A 15,627-nucleotide genomic window follows, 5' to 3' on the forward strand; every position below is an offset into this window, starting at 1 on the left:
TTTTTTTTTCTGATTTGCTTCAATAACACATCTGAATTTTTTTTTTCTGATTTGCTTCAATAACACATCTGAATCAACATTTATTAAGGCCATTYCATTTCTTATGCTAGAGAACTGTCATTTCATTTGTTTGTAAGGGAATTGTCCTCAGAAGATAAAAAACCAGGGTATGATTATTTAATATTTTGTGCTATACAAGAACCTAGTGGTGCCACACTCAATTCTGCAACAGCAAGTTTAAATGATCCAGAAAGTTCAGCACTTATTACAACATGCAATTCATTCCAAAAGATGTTAGAGAGGCCAAAAGTATAAATCAAAAAGGCATGGACACAAATTCATCGAAGGTAACCATGACTGCTGGAAATAATTGCTTGARTATAACCTCTGAGTCAGAAAGGTCTTAAATTTTGATTGCTGGAATCTTGCAGACTGTAACRAAGGGAAAAATGGACTTTTCAAGGCAGTTTACTGTACTGTATGTCCATAGATGACTGCTGTAGTAATTGGGAGACTCCTTTGAAGGATAAAATGCATAAAATCATAGAATTAAAAAATTGTTTGGGTTGGAAGGGACCTTAAAAATCATCTCATTGCAGCCCCCTGCCATAGGCAGGARCACCTTCCACTATCCCAGGCTGCTCCAAGTCTTATCCATCCTGACTTTTAAAACTTTCAAGGATGGAGAATCCACAGCTTCTCTGGACAAAGGGTTCCAGGGCCTCACYATCATGATCTTATGGATAAGGTCACCAAAAAGCTAGCTCAAAAAGAAAAAAACCCTCAAAAAAACCATAAAATATTTCACTGAAAATATTAATAGTTCTGCACCCATGCTAATCCTCTTGGGCATACACATGTTACCTCTTTTGACCTTTTTTATCCTGACTCCAATTAAAAGCTGAGGTTATCATACTGGATAAGGATCTAAATGGTGATATTAAATCAAAKCTATTAAATAGACAGTCCAAATGGACACCTAAGTTACCAACGTTCATGATTCATACAAATGAGCATGTTTGCAGAAATAATTAGAAGAAATAAATGCAGCAAAAAAATAATTGATGCAACAAATTAACCTGTTGTTGCTAATAGACATTTTTTTTCAAGCATAATGTACTTTGTAAAGCATTAGGGGGACTCAGCAGTTTGCAAGCCTTGCACTTAAACTTYCCCTCAGCAGACTGGTGATGTTTTGGCAGGTTTCCCAAAAAAAGGTTTTTGTTTTACAGTGCTATGTGAAATCAATTTCCATAAAACCAACAGATTAAAAACCCTTCTCTGCTATAAAAGCAAAAGATAAATAAATAAAAAAAAGCATTAAAAAGTGCTCTTGTTTCCCTTTAAACCTTTGAAAGCTTTACTCATATTCAAATGAGGAGTTTTCCATGTGCATGCAACATTTGTTTAAGCTTCTCTCTCTGATACCACACCAATCATTTTTTATTCCTTTTTCTTGAGCCTTTCCAGAAGACAACATCATCCAATAACAGCTGAAATTATTCGAAGTGGTGCATAGCTCTTGTCTGTTTGAAATAGCTTTATTTATTTCTTTATTTATTTATTATTTTTATCTTAAATGGTGCATGTAGGAAAAACATGGAAAGGCTTCATGCTGCTTAGAAGCAACTGGCTGGAAATTGCTTTGATCACATAAATTAATATATACATAAGCAAGAATAGATATTTGCTAATTTTTTCTACTCATCATCCCTCTTCTAAAATGGTCCTTTTTGCCAATATTTATAAATAACAAGCAGCAGTTTTGTTCTACAGGCAAGACAGGGAATTGTTTTTAACCTTCTGAAACCGGTCCAATTTGTAATTTTGCTTGAGATTCCCTTTCTGATTTGGCACAAACTCACACCAGAACCTCACCTGTTGCACGGGTATTATTGAACAATTTTTTGTTTTATCTCTTTAATATAAACATCCTTCCAGAGCTCAAGAAGCATCTGGACAGCGCTCCAGGGCTCCTGGTGTGATTCTTGGGGCTGCCCTGTGTGGGTAAGGAACTGGATTTYGGTGATCCTTGTGGATCCTTTGCATCTGAGGATGTTCTGTGAATCTACAATTCTCTATTTTTTGTGAATCTACAATTCGCTATTTTCTGTGTATTTCTGTACAGCATTCAGAAGTTTAATCTGTCCCTAAAAACTGAACCAGATGTAGATATCAATCGTTAGTTTGATCTGAGCTGATGTGGCCACGTGATACACACCTACATGGAGGAATAACCTTGGATTGGCAAGGCTTTGCAGCAGGAATGACACTTCCCTGTGGCTTTCAGATTATTGTTTTAAGATGTTTTTTGTGCTCTCCATCCTGGAAGTTTTTATTCTATAAGGAGACTAGATCTCCTGGGTATGATGGAATTTAGGTTTCCTGGAAGATGTCGGTGGATGGTGATCCCAGTCTGGATGCCGTAGCACAAAATCACTGCACTTTGTACAAACAACAAATATGTTTTCCTTATTTCTCTACAGTTCATTATTTCAGTCCACCTTTGCCTGTATGTTTTTAAGAGCCCTTTTTCTGGTTGCATGCATCGCAATTTAGCRATCATGGTCTGTAATTTGACTCATTGCATTCCCCACAAATAGCCTGATTTCCCTCTTGAAATCTTGATGTAGTTTGTGTACAGCACATGTTATCAGAGGGACTGACAGTGGGGTTATCTCATCGACCTCCTGTTGTGGATGAGGCAGGAATTCAGCCTCTCTTTATAATCCACAATAAGAATTAAATGCTTGCAGGGTAAAATTCCTCTGATCTGTTTGATATCTCTGCTTCAGCAAGGGATGACTCATGTGCTGGAAATGTCAATCCCTCTCCAATGAGTATAAAAGCAGCCTACATCATTAACTGGGGTGAAACTATTGCTCAGATTAATCCAGAGTATSAGCCTTGGCTGTGCATCAATACTCTGGTGGGCTTGATGCTGAGCAAACTCCAGACAGGATATTCCAGTCTTAATGGATTCTTGGTCTACAGTAGGAAGCATACATATACAGCCAGAAGGGAACATGGACCACAAGAGTCAGCACTGAGAATAAAACAACTTACATTCTGTCAGCTTTTCGAGGAAGAATTTGGATAAAAGTGAAATCACGTTGCATCTAGCAAAAAGAAATGTAGGTTTTTTTCAGTTGAAATCTTGTCCTTTTGGTGCTGAAGGCTAATGCCATGAGAGAGTGAGAAGTGGGAACTAAACTTCCAATTTATAATAATTAGCTCGTGATGAGCTAGAAAARGTGTCRGTGGCTARGAGAGATCACAAACAAYTCAAAAAGGAARGGTGAATGGTTAAARCAGSAGAGAAGGACACTGTGTCCAACAGKGTGCAAGCTGATGAGAGGCTGCATAAGAATGTGATCTGTGTGGAGAGATGGAAAAGTTGTGTTGGTGAGATGTTCTGGAAAAATGTCTGCAAGACAGCAGAGAAAGGAGTGAGAGAAAGAAAAAACTCAAACCACTGGACTGAATACCTAGAAAAGAGACTTCCTTCACATTGCTTGAGCTACTGCACACTGGAAAATGATAATTTTCAAGGAAAACATGAAATTACAGTGCCAGCTTGAAAGAAATAAAAGCAAAACCCATCAAAACTGTGAACATCTTCTAAATGAGGAAATAATGTTGGGACAACAATGATTCTTCACTAACAATACTTCTCTAATTTTTTCTTCTCAATTTTTCTCCTTATAGTTTCGCTCGTCCAGGGAAAGGTTCATGGCTTGGTAAAGGCAACCTGGAGGCAGGACCAGAGCAGTCCAGTATGTCATTAGAAAATCTAGTGTTTGGAGCTGGCTACTGCAAACCTACTTCTTCAGAGGTAAGGAGGATGAGGAATTGTGTCTGACTTCAATTTGATCACACAGGCTGTCCACGCTGTCTGTGGAGAACATGTCATGGTTTTATATTTCCAGCAGAGGGATTCTGTTGGCAGAAGAATCCTTCAAACATTTCTGTTTGAAAATCCTTCAAACATTTCTGTTCTGGCATGAACCGCCTGGCACTTGGGTGCACAGTTTGTGGATGTTCAGCCCCCACCTGCATGGACCATTTCACATTTCAATATGCAAGACTACACCCCCATTGACAATGACACTTTTAAGGCAAGATTCACCTGACCAGGTGTCTGCTGTAAGATGAAATTAATTATTCAGGAAAAGGTCCTGGCTTTCAGGTCTGATGTATGACAGTCAGTGGACATCAATCATTATTGAGGATGCTGTGAAAGAAAGTTTTGTGTCTGGAGTATTTTGTGTGTTGGTGATGGGGTGTTACACACAAAGCCTTACTCATGGTAGGTCCCACAGTTAGTGTGTGTCTTTGATCTTACTACTTACACAAGTGAAAATTTGTGCAATTTTTGGTAGAAAGCTGCTCTTTTGAAAAATGATTAGTTGGTGTTTTGTTGTTTTTTGGGGTTTTTTTTGTGTGGTTTTTTGGGGTATTTTTTTTGTTTTGTTTTGTTTTTTTGGTTTTATTTTTAATTAATATTTTTAAGTGCTTGCTTTGGAGTGGTTTGTTTTTTTTTTTCTTTTTTTTGTCAAAATGTTTCCTCAGCTCTAGAAACCCACCCCAGAATATTGCAGCCATTAACCTGTTAAGAAACCTTAATTCGAGCCTTCTGATTAACATGCTGCCCTGAGCTTCCCTCAACCTTTCCTGTCAAAGCTGTTATGTATAAATATTAAAAATATGCAAGCCTGGAGCGYCTGGTGCAGAGGAACTACCAGAGAATTAACTTGGGCTGAGAGAATGTTTGGCCTGGGGCTGCTCTCCAAAACATTGGGTCAGTGTATGCTTTTGGCAAACAAATTGACCTAAACCTCTGCCTCTCTGGTAGACAGYCACATCACAGACATTTAAATAGCTGTTTGTATTTTAGACCAATCTCTGTGCATCTCTGTACATCACACAAGAGAGAGRTTTCTTTGCAGAGTGGTGTCTGTTTTCATTATCCTCTAGACAAGTCTCTGTCATAAGAAGAGTGATGGAAAGGCCAGCTCTCCACTCTTGTTTTTGCTTTTAGTCTCCATGAAGAAATTTTGGTCTGTTGTAATTAGAAAAAAAACTTACTTCCTTCCCATTTTTTTTCCTTAGCTGGAAACTCTATCTTCTGTATATCTCTGCAGACTAATTTTCTATTTATYTAKTTATTCTTTTTAATGRSAGTATAATTTTGATGAGTTRGCCTTGACCASAARCCAGCTGCTCACCAAGCCACTCTGTCATTTCCCTCCTCAACAGGATAGGGTGTGATAAAGAAAAAGTTGTGGATAAAGTCAGTGCAGGAGCAAAGGAATACAAAAGATTTATTCTCTCCTTCCCATCAGCAGGTGGTGTCCAGCCACTCTCTGGAAACTGGAGCTTCAGGTTGTGAAGTGGTTTTTGTGGAAGACAAAGGTCATGATAGTGAATGCTTCCCCTCCTCCTCCTTTTCCTTAGCTTTTTTTTGCTCAGCAGACATCCTGTGCTATGGAATATCCCTTTGGTCATTTTGGGCCAGCTGACCTGGTCATTTCCCCCCAGGATTTTGCCCASTCCCACCCTGCTGATGGCGAAATATTGGAGAGACAGTTCCCCACTGGGAGGGCTGCCATGAGGAAAGTGAACTCCATCCCAGTCAGACACAATTCTGTTATTATTATCCTAGCAGGTGACCTGTGAAATGCCAAAATGAAACTGTTCCATCAAGAACTGGCTTTAGCAGTGCTACCCTGCCCTCATCAGAATGCCACACACCAAACCATCATAAATATCATGCTGCACTGTCCACATGGCCAGATGTGTGTTTGCTTAGCTTCAGAAACCTCCATAAGTCATGACATCTGTTCTTGAGCTGAGTATTTTAATTTAATAGACCGTGATGGCCTTTTTGCCTRTGCTATGCATGATGTATGATAATGAGCAAAGGCTATTTCTCTTGGTTTAACACAGAAAAAATAAAAACTCAGAGCTAAAAAAGAAACTCTTGTGGAACCAGACCTGACTCAAAGCAAAGAAAATGGGACTGACTGCTGGCTTATATGGGAGTTTTTATCAAGCTGTAAGGGATTGAAGGAAGAGGAATGATATTAGCTCTTACAGTCACTGGCACTTGGTCAAGTTTTCTTCCCTTAAAAAAGTTGTAGATACTATTCCATGTTGTTTAAATGTGTTTGTTAAACTTCAGTTGGTTTGGGGAATTTTGCATCACTGCCAGTGATGGATCCTACTCTTTTCATTAAATAAAAAAAAACAAAAAACAACCCTTAATACTTGCACACCTCTCTGATTACTTTATTCATATTTTTGTTTGGACCTTGCCTACTGCATGTCTGAATTACCAGACTCAATAACGTACCACACACATTCCTGTTCATAAACTATTCTGATTTGGCACAACTGGCTAAATCTAGAGTAGAGCAATKAATAGATCTTGTCTTCCACAGCTAAAAAGCTTCATTGGGAGGCTGGACATGCGAAAATCAGTTTTATAGGGACTTGGGTTAGTTCCTTTTCATATAAAAAACTTCCATGAAACAGTTAATGTTGGTCTATTCTGTTTTTAATTTTGTTTAGTTCTGGTTTCATCTCCCTCTACATTTTATATGTATTTCTGTGTTTTCCATGATCTAAAAAGTCCCCAGGCTTAAGCTCTTAAAAATACATCTCCTGGGCAAGTGCCTTCTGTTTAGCATCTTTTTTGAGGGAACCAAATCTGATTATTCAGTTTACTGTTAGACTGCAAACAGCCAAGACTTTCCTCATTTTACCTTTAGCTACTGTGAGTAAACAAAAAAGAGCATTTTTTTTTGCCCCTGACAGCTGCAGATAGATTATTTTTCCAGAATATTTTCCAAAATATTACAAATGAACTTTTAATGGGTAGGATCTCTAAATCATTCCTGTTGCACCCTTTTCCTGAGGTCTAGGCATAAACCCCCAGGAAAATTATAGTTTGTGGTGTCTGAAGAACTTACTAACTCCACAATTTATTCAGTTTTCTACAATTCAAGAAACAAGTTGGCTCACTAAAATAAATTTTGTCCTCACTAACATCATCATATGCAGTAGAWGGATTAGGGGAGTGATGTTTTGGGTGTATGTGGCAAGATTTTGGTGACCAGTGGAGGGTTCTGTGAGAGGAAAGAAGAACCTTCCCCCATGCAGAGAGACACAATTCCAGCTGCCTCCAAGGTGAATCCACTGCTGGCCAAAGCTGAGCCCAACAGTAATGATTGCAGAACCTCTGTGATATTTAAGAAAGCGTAAAAAAAAAAAAACAAAAAACCACTGTCCAGCAGCTGTGAGAAAGAAGAGTGAGACAATGGGAAATAAACAACCATTCAGGCACCAAGATCAGTGAGGAAGGGAGAAAGAAGGTGCTCCAGGTGCCAGAGCAGATTTCCCTTCAGCCTGTGATAAAGATCCTGGTGACAAAGCTTTGGAGAGCCCTRTGCCAGGTGGCTGTGCCCTGGAGGAAGGTGGTTTTAGATTTGCTCTTATTTTCCATTYTACTCTGTTTAATTGGTAATAAATTATATTATTTTCCCCAAGTAGAGTCTGTCTTGCCCATGACAGCAATTGGAAAGTGATCTCCCTGTCYTTGTCCTGTCTCTTAAGTTTCTTGTAYTTTTCTCTCTCTYMYTGAAGAAGGGGAGTGGCKTGGTGGGCASCTGATGGCCAAMAAARGTCAGTCCAYYACACATGGTTCAGAAARGATTTGAACACAGTAAARTAGTKGCTGGATTTACAKCAGTGTTAAATCCCCAGGAAAGCCAGGAATGTGTTAAGATATGATGCTAAAACTACTATGTTATGTTTTCTAGATATCTCTAGAATACAAAGTAGAAGCCTCTTACCTTGATAAATCATATATAGATCATACTTTCCATTTCCCCTCCTTTTTCCTGATAGAATTTGGCTGCCTCAGAGGGTTAATGCTCTTTTTAGGCCCACAGGTTGACTGTGGAAGTGCTCACCTAGTTTATGACACTGATTTGCTTTTTCCTTACTGAAAAGGAAATTGACTGCCTTAATTTCTAAAGAGAGTTTGCATCAATCAGCTCTTCTTATCCCTTCCTGGCACAATCTTCTGTGTTTGAGCTGCTGAGGTGCCACTGCTTAATGATAGATCCTGAAGGCTTCTCGTTCTGCACTCCTGGCTTCTCACAGTGGAGACTAATTAAATGCCAGCAGCTTTGGATTGTATATGTGCTTTTCCTTAATTCTCCCCAAATGACTTCTGGACATCACTGACACTTTCCTCATCTCCTGGCTTAGCAGAGTAGTTATAATAATTAATTCTATTTAAACCTTRGTGATTTTCACTTTTTTTAAAGTCTTCCTGTCTCTTCTGAGTCCTCTACCTGGCAAAYAGGGATTGCCCCTTTCTCCTTTCTCCTTCCCTCTCTTTCTAATATTTTCTATCTACACTACACTTTTCCTTTCAAGCACACTTAAGACAAAAAAGACATTAATTATTTTTTTTTTGTGTTGTCAGATAAATATGAAGGAACACATTTTTCTGGTCAGCAGACTAGAAGAGAATAATCTACAGAATAATAAAATGTGCTGGGACCTTCTCAAGTTATCTTCAGCACATAACCTATGCTCACAGGGAATATATATCACAGTAGACGTGTTCAAAACAGGATCATATCTACTGCAGTCTTGGGAGATCCCAGTRGGATTAAACAGCTTTGTGAGCATGTGTGACTGGTTTTACTTGTGGGGTAACTGAATTCCCCTTTGTGTCTGCTAAATTGCATTTCTGTGTGAGGGAGTTCAAGGGGTTGTTTTGGYTGTCACAAGGGCTGCATCTCAACCCCACGCTGACTCATGCTTTCAGGTGATCTCAACAGCCAAAAGAGCTGGATACCAAAATATTTCAGCAGCTTTATTTGTCTACAATAAAATGAAATGTTCCTTGCAGATCTGCAGATTGAATGGTCACTTACATTTCAGGATTTTTTGTGCCTTACCCAGCACCACAAACCTCTTCTGTATCCACTGCTGCCAGGCTGGTTTAATGTCTTTGTAATATTGTGCATCACATGCCTGCTGTGTTATAATCAAGTTAAATCAATGACATACTGGGGATTATTAATAAACTGTACTCACAGTAATCTTATTTTCATTTGGCTAGCAGTTGCACTGCAGATAAATTGACTTCTAAGTAATCAGATTGATTAATCATATGATTTCCCATTAATAAGGCCCTGGTGTTTGATGAGAAGTGTTCTTCTTTCATCTAGCATTGATGCAGCAATCCCCAAAGACATGAGGTTTATGCCTCGCATAACACAAGAATCAGGAGTGTCATTCAAGTAAAATTTTGTTGATGATAAGGGTTCTTTTCCTCAGACAGTTTGMTAATATTTTCATCTTTTCAGCAACATATGCAAAACCTGGGCTGTTCTAGCCTAGCACCAAAACATTGTTCAAACCCACATTTTTGTCACATAGGAGTTATTTGTGGTTTAGTTTTTTCTTCTCTATAATTAAGGCTCTTTGGACAAATGGTTTACTTTTTCAGCTCTTGAAGAAGGAAGACCCTGAGATTATTTCAGTTCATAGAGCACAGTGCCAATAACCCCAAGGCTGTGGTTTTGATCCTTGCCTGGGCAATTCATGTGAAAGTTCAATTTGATGATCCTTTTGGATCCCTTTCAACTCAGAGTATTCTTTGATACCTTGAAGATTGTTCATCAGAGAAGAGCTCACATAGGATCCATTGTGGAAATTGTAATATATAATGATGCTGTAGTTCTAAGAAAGATGGTGCATATTATTTGTTTTCTAAACCAATTTTTAAAAATCCCAGTATTTAAAATAGCTTTTACTTACAATTACTCAATATAGCTAATCTACACTGTAGAAATGTTGTTTACATCAGATTTTTATCTCAAATTTTTAATTTTATATAGAAATGCCTTTACTTTTAGTCTCAGACTTCTCTGCCCTGGTATGAGCATGTAAGGGCAAACATTTCTTTCATATCTTAGCATGAGTTTGTAATGGGTGGTTTAAAAAGATTTCTTGGGTGTCTTGCTGATGCAAAGGATGCTGAGCTGTGATTGGGCCTCCAGCAGATGTCCAACACATAATCATTCTGAAATAGTGAGAGAGCTGATATACTGCTCTTTATAAGGTACAGTGACAAGTGTCTTTAATCAGTATGTTCAGGGCACCATTTGTGATAATTACTGATGAAGTCTTTAATCTTTGGTTGCCTGAAGATAAATGGGCTGATCTCTAGAAAGAGCTAAATGATTTCCTAGCTGTAGCAGAAAGCATGTAACTAATAATGTGACAATAACTGGTTTCTTTAATCACTGGCATATTTCTTTTCTGTGGTTCTTATTTTTTGATCCAGAATATTCAGAGTATAGCAAAGCAATGATCTGCATTACCATAAAGTTCAAAACTGAGATAATTTGGGTTTAGTGCTGAAACATGGTGTTGAAAAACCCTTGCAGTCTTTTTGCTGTGAGTGCTCAATGAAGATGTCATTAAATCRACTGGAGATGCTTGTGGGACTCTGGGTGATGGAGTCTTGTCCTGCAGAAAATCCTTGGGCATTGCTCATATTGAACTGATAATTTATTCCTWTTGTTAAGCAATAGAATTTTCATAGGAAGTTGCTCTTTTCATATTTTTTTTTTTACTATTTTTCTGCGTTGTTTTAGTATTGGAAAGAATCAGATTGCAGCATTCTCTTTCTAAATCTCATCTGGACTTTTACAACTGAAAAGAGTTTTATTGTAGCTAATTTAGAGAGTCGTGAGTAGTGAGGTAARAGGCAGACTAAGCACAGAGGATTTATTTCTCTTTCACGGTTACTATTTCAGTTATATATTGAAGAATTTATTTGGCTTCCCTCACTATAAATTCTCACTTTGTCTGAATCCATTTATGTGGTTTGTGCAGTCATTCACCTGGCTGACATTCATTCAGTTTAAGTTTTTCCTTTCTGGAGATTTCAGCATTGATTTTTCAGGAATTTTATAGGAAGGGGATTGGAAGACACCTTTTTTTCTTCCTTTTTTTTTTTTTTTTTTTTTTCCCTGAAGTAAAGTGCAGGAGCAACAAGAACAGACTTTTTACTCCTTTCTTCAGGAATTCATTTGGACTTGGCTGCTCTCTACTTTTTGAAAGAGCATTTTAAGATTCACTTTTTCTTTCTTTTCGATACATTTTTCCAGTGAAACTTTGCTGGAAAATCATGTTCATGTGCCCTAAGGAACACTAATCCTTAGTACCTAAAGAATAAAAATTCTCAGATGGGAGAGCTCCTGAAGGGAGACCAAATCAACTCCCATGGGTTCTGAGCTGATGGCCTTTGCAGCGTGGGCAGAGATGCCAACAGCAGCACAGTTGAGATCCATTATCTGAAAGCCAAAACTTTGCTGTTGGCAAATGTCCCAGACAGCAGCTCAGGGACTGGGGAATGAGAAAAAAGATTCCCTCTTTTTCCAACCTCTTTGGCTTGGTTTGTGGAAACAAATCTCCAAGTGGCAGCAAAAGGCTACACCTCTGTTCACAGCCATCGCGTCAGTCTAATGACCCCAGAAACAACTTCACAGCAGATGAGAATTACAAATTTTGGTGCAGGGAGAAACACTCAGAAGTGCAGTCCCTGAAACATCAGTTTGTGAAAAAACAGCTGACCCTGTTGAAGTGGTCTCATGTTTTCTCCAAGGAWCAGACAAGATTCAGCAGTGTGGCAAACAGAAAAGAATGGCCTGGGAGAAAGAGATGGTTCTGTGTGTTATGATTTTCAAAAAGCACTGCTTGAGAAACGTTAATAACATCAGATAAAAATTTAGCCAACAAAGTATTGTTTGTAACTTTATGGCAAAATAAGAATAATTTTAGAAGCTCTTCAGGACAAAAATAACTTCTAAAGATGGCTTGGCTTAATCACATACCCAGACTCAACACTCAAATGTTGTGATGAGTGCCAAAAAGAAAAGGAATTTGGATCAGAATTGGTTAATGCTTCAAGGAAGCTCCTTGCATAGCCAGAAGTGTGTGAGTATTCATGCAGTTACACATAGGAGTACTTGTGTGAAAATATGGATCCAAAGACTTATTTAGGGTAAGCCAGACACAGTCAGGCAAATGAGCTTACACTACTTCTTTGGCTGGCATAAACTTTGCGAAATCAAGCTTCCAGTCAGCTTAATTGTTCAATAGTATTTACCTCTACTTTTCCCAGCTTCACAGTATGACATTTGAATAGGGTCTGATGTACTGTTGATATCTGTGCACTCTTCATGATCCCAGGTCAGCTGGGTGTCTCATGAAATGTGAAGGAGCTGCAGTGTTGTTCCTCTGCTGCTTCTGGTTCCCAGATCAGATAAGGCCAAGTCAGATAAACCTCTTCCCATCACTTTTCTTCCTTGTCTTTTTCACAGATCATAGAATGGTTCGGTTTGGAAGAACTTTTAAACATCATCTAGTCCAAACTCCCTTATGGACATCATCAACAAGATCAGGTTGCTCAGAGCCCTGTCAGATCTGGGCTTGAATGTTTCCAGGGATGGAACATCTCCCAGGTCTCTGGGCAATCTGGCCCAGTGTCTCATCCCCTTCATCACAAAAGATATCCTCCTCCTATCTAGTCTGAATCTACTCTCTTTGAGCTTTAAACCATTACCCCTTGTCYTGTCTCTTTTTAGCCCCTGCCAAAAAGTCTGTCCCCATATTTCTTATAAGTGGCCCTTAAGTATTGAAACGCTGCTCAAAGGTATCCCAATAAATTCCCAAACTCTTTCCACGTGTAAGATAAAACCATAAAGTTGAATGCACTATGTATCTACTCTTGAGGCAAAAGTCTATCTACTATGACCTGAGGCAAAAGTCATTGCCATCTCACAGGTTTTTGTTAGATGTTGRTGCAATCTGCAATATCTCTGCTGGAATTTGGTCTTCCTGGCAYTGGCAGACAGAGTTGGCTGAGGAGAAGCAGGGATGAAAGGCTGAGCAGGACAGCGGGGCACCCCCAAGGCAGTGATAAATAATGTTCACGTGGGTGGTAAAGCTCTGGTTTTGCTCTGTGCATTCTGTTTCTTTTGTAAACAAAYACAGTTCAACTCTCAGAGCTGTCAATCAGTCTCTTTCTCCGCTACTGAACTCATTAGAAGTATTTTATTTACARCCATAAAATTATGGCCTGCGGAATAAATGGCAATCTACTCATAGCTCATGAAATTTGATTGTCTTKGAGTGTAAATTACTTGAGGGCTGGTATATGTACTATGCATAATACAGGAGGTATCTATGGGGCTATGAAAATGAACCTGTGAAAATGTAATAATTATGCAAATTTATACAGTTCCAGCTATTCAAAAGTTCCCTATTTTGTTGCAGTAAATTATAGCAGATTAATGTAWTTGCCTTAAAGTAACATATCCAGGAAATATTCTGATTAGCCATTATTTCTGTTCCAGTGTTAGAACAGAAATTGTGGTTTTCTGCAGTGATAAAARGGACTGTATTTTATTTTATCATTGGTTTTCCATTTGATGTATGTGTGCATGCATGTGAAAGACCTATAAATGATTCATTGCCTGAGAGTGTCATAAGTGAAGACTTCAGGAATGAGGCATGACAGGATTAGATGTTGAGSTGTTTCCTGGCAGCAAAAGGCATAGAAACCAGAACCCCCACATCAAACAAACCAGACCACCATTACAGCACCTGGGCCAAAGAAGAGCAAATTTTTTGCAGGCCAAATTTTTTTTTTGTTAGATGGAAGGTGCCTTTAAGCTGGGCTGTAAATTATTTTTGTGGGGGTGATAGGTTGAAATAAAATAATGCTCATTAAAAGGAGGGTTTGAAACGTTTCTAAAAGAAAAATCTAATGGATCTCTTTGGGTCACTTTGGCAACTTCAATTACCCGAGTGATGGGACTCTCTGAGCCTCAGAATTATCTTCAGCAAAATAAGTAGGAAAGTAATGGAAATTGATTTGACTTGGCTTTGCAACAGACCTTGGAGTATGTTCTTGCAACAGATCTTCTGTTGATTATTGTTCACAACACACTAATAGACAAAATTCAGGTAAACTGAAAAATAGCACATTTAGACCCAGTAAAAGGATCCTTTTTCTCATCATTTCTGTAGACCATAAGAGAGCTGGTTTAACACATTGCCGGAAGGTGCTTCTGTGGSCTTTGTAGGATTTGACACAATCAGGCAAAATGACAGCACTGACAATTCTTATAGCCCTTGTTCTGAAGGGATGGGAACTGTGAGGGCTGTGATATAAACCAATATTTGGGTAATTTGAGGAAGACTTTGCTKGAAGGCATTCAATTTCTGAAGCTGTCAGGGCTTAGGCTTTTATTTTGTTCTTTTTGTTTACCTCTGTCTCCTCTGTGTGTATCAAATACTTGACTGTGATTGCTGGCAAAACACAAGACTTGTAGGGTTTCTCTTCTGATCCAGTTTGACAACAACTATACAAGTCAAAATCTTTTACTCACCTCTTTAGGGAAAAATGAGAAGTCAATCATGAACCAAGTAGAAAATCTGGGGTATGCAGGAGTATTTGTAAATAATAATAGAAAATAACAGTCCTGTCAATAGAGACATGATTTCTTTCCACTTGCATATGAATCATAGAACCTACTTGGTAACACTTGTGGCTGCGTAACAGACTGAGGGGAACAATAAAATAAAAATCTGCCTTAGTAACGAAATGTCAAACTGCTTAAAAAATGAACTCGTAAAGGTTGAAGTAATTTGTAACTGTCAAAAGACAGTTAAATATTTCCTCTTTAGCCATTGCTGCTAATGTTTAAATTTACCAAGATGAGGAAAAGATCAGAAATAGTGTTGTAATGGTTTCATTTTTTATCTCCATTTGTGAAGAAAAAGCTAATTAACCAGCATGCTACAACTGCTCTGATTATAGACATTTCAACAGTGAATTCTGGGCAAAGCTCTCAATAAATAGATTTGGGTGGGCATGGTGGCACCACAGCTCTTCCCTTCTATGAGATTCTTTGTGATCAAGAACCAAAATAACCCACTAGGAACCTATTTTCAGATATTACCTATAATTTCAGAAGCCAAGCCAGTGGTAGCTAAAGGACAGGATCCAGTGATCTTGGCCACGTGCTGTAGCAGCCTGGAAAGCAAACGGTGCAATTCATAAACATCTGTTTGTGGGCAGGAGCATCACAAATCCCAAGGGACTCATGTCTATATCCGTGTTATTAAAATAATTCACAATTCCTCTTGGTGTCTTGATGGCACCATGCCATGTTGCAAGACAGTAGATGTCCCCACAACTAATCCCAGTGAGTGTTAATTAGAGCAAAAGCTCAGCCTGACAGATTGATGGGGGATATAGACCAATAGACTTTCATTTTTTTTTTAATGTGTATGGCTTCTTTGAATTTCAGGTTTCCCAAGGAAAGGAAATACGTACTGGTTTTTTATTGTGTTTATATGATGTTTGAATAGCAGTCCTCAGATTTTGCTTGTGGCAACATCTAACTCAAAAAGGTCTTTTCTACAACATGTGAGCAGGAAATTAGGAAATTCATCACTTTGTTTAAGTGGGATTTCATTTTTTATCATTTCTATAGTATCCTTTCTTCACTTTTTTCCTGTCTG

At 38.4% G+C, this 15,627-nt stretch overlaps 1 protein-coding gene across 3 annotated transcripts in view; it reads left to right on the forward strand.

The window, feature by feature from the left end:
- The window catches only part of FAM135B (family with sequence similarity 135 member B), a 260,164-nt gene that overhangs the window by 203,151 nt on the left and 41,386 nt on the right, over positions 1-15,627 (forward strand). For all 3 annotated transcript variants that reach the window (XM_057369166.1, XM_057369165.1, XM_057369168.1), the window contains exon 7: positions 3,709-3,835. In XM_057369166.1, coding sequence (XP_057225149.1) covers positions 3,709-3,835 — 127 coding nt within the window. The remainder of the gene's footprint in view (positions 1-3,708; positions 3,836-15,627) is intronic.

The sequence above is a fragment of the Malurus melanocephalus genome, unplaced genomic scaffold, assembly GCF_030028575.1.
Source record: "Malurus melanocephalus ecotype Western Australia unplaced genomic scaffold, MMel_1.1 scaffold_104, whole genome shotgun sequence".
NCBI classification, from domain to species: Eukaryota; Metazoa; Chordata; class Aves; order Passeriformes; family Maluridae; genus Malurus; species Malurus melanocephalus.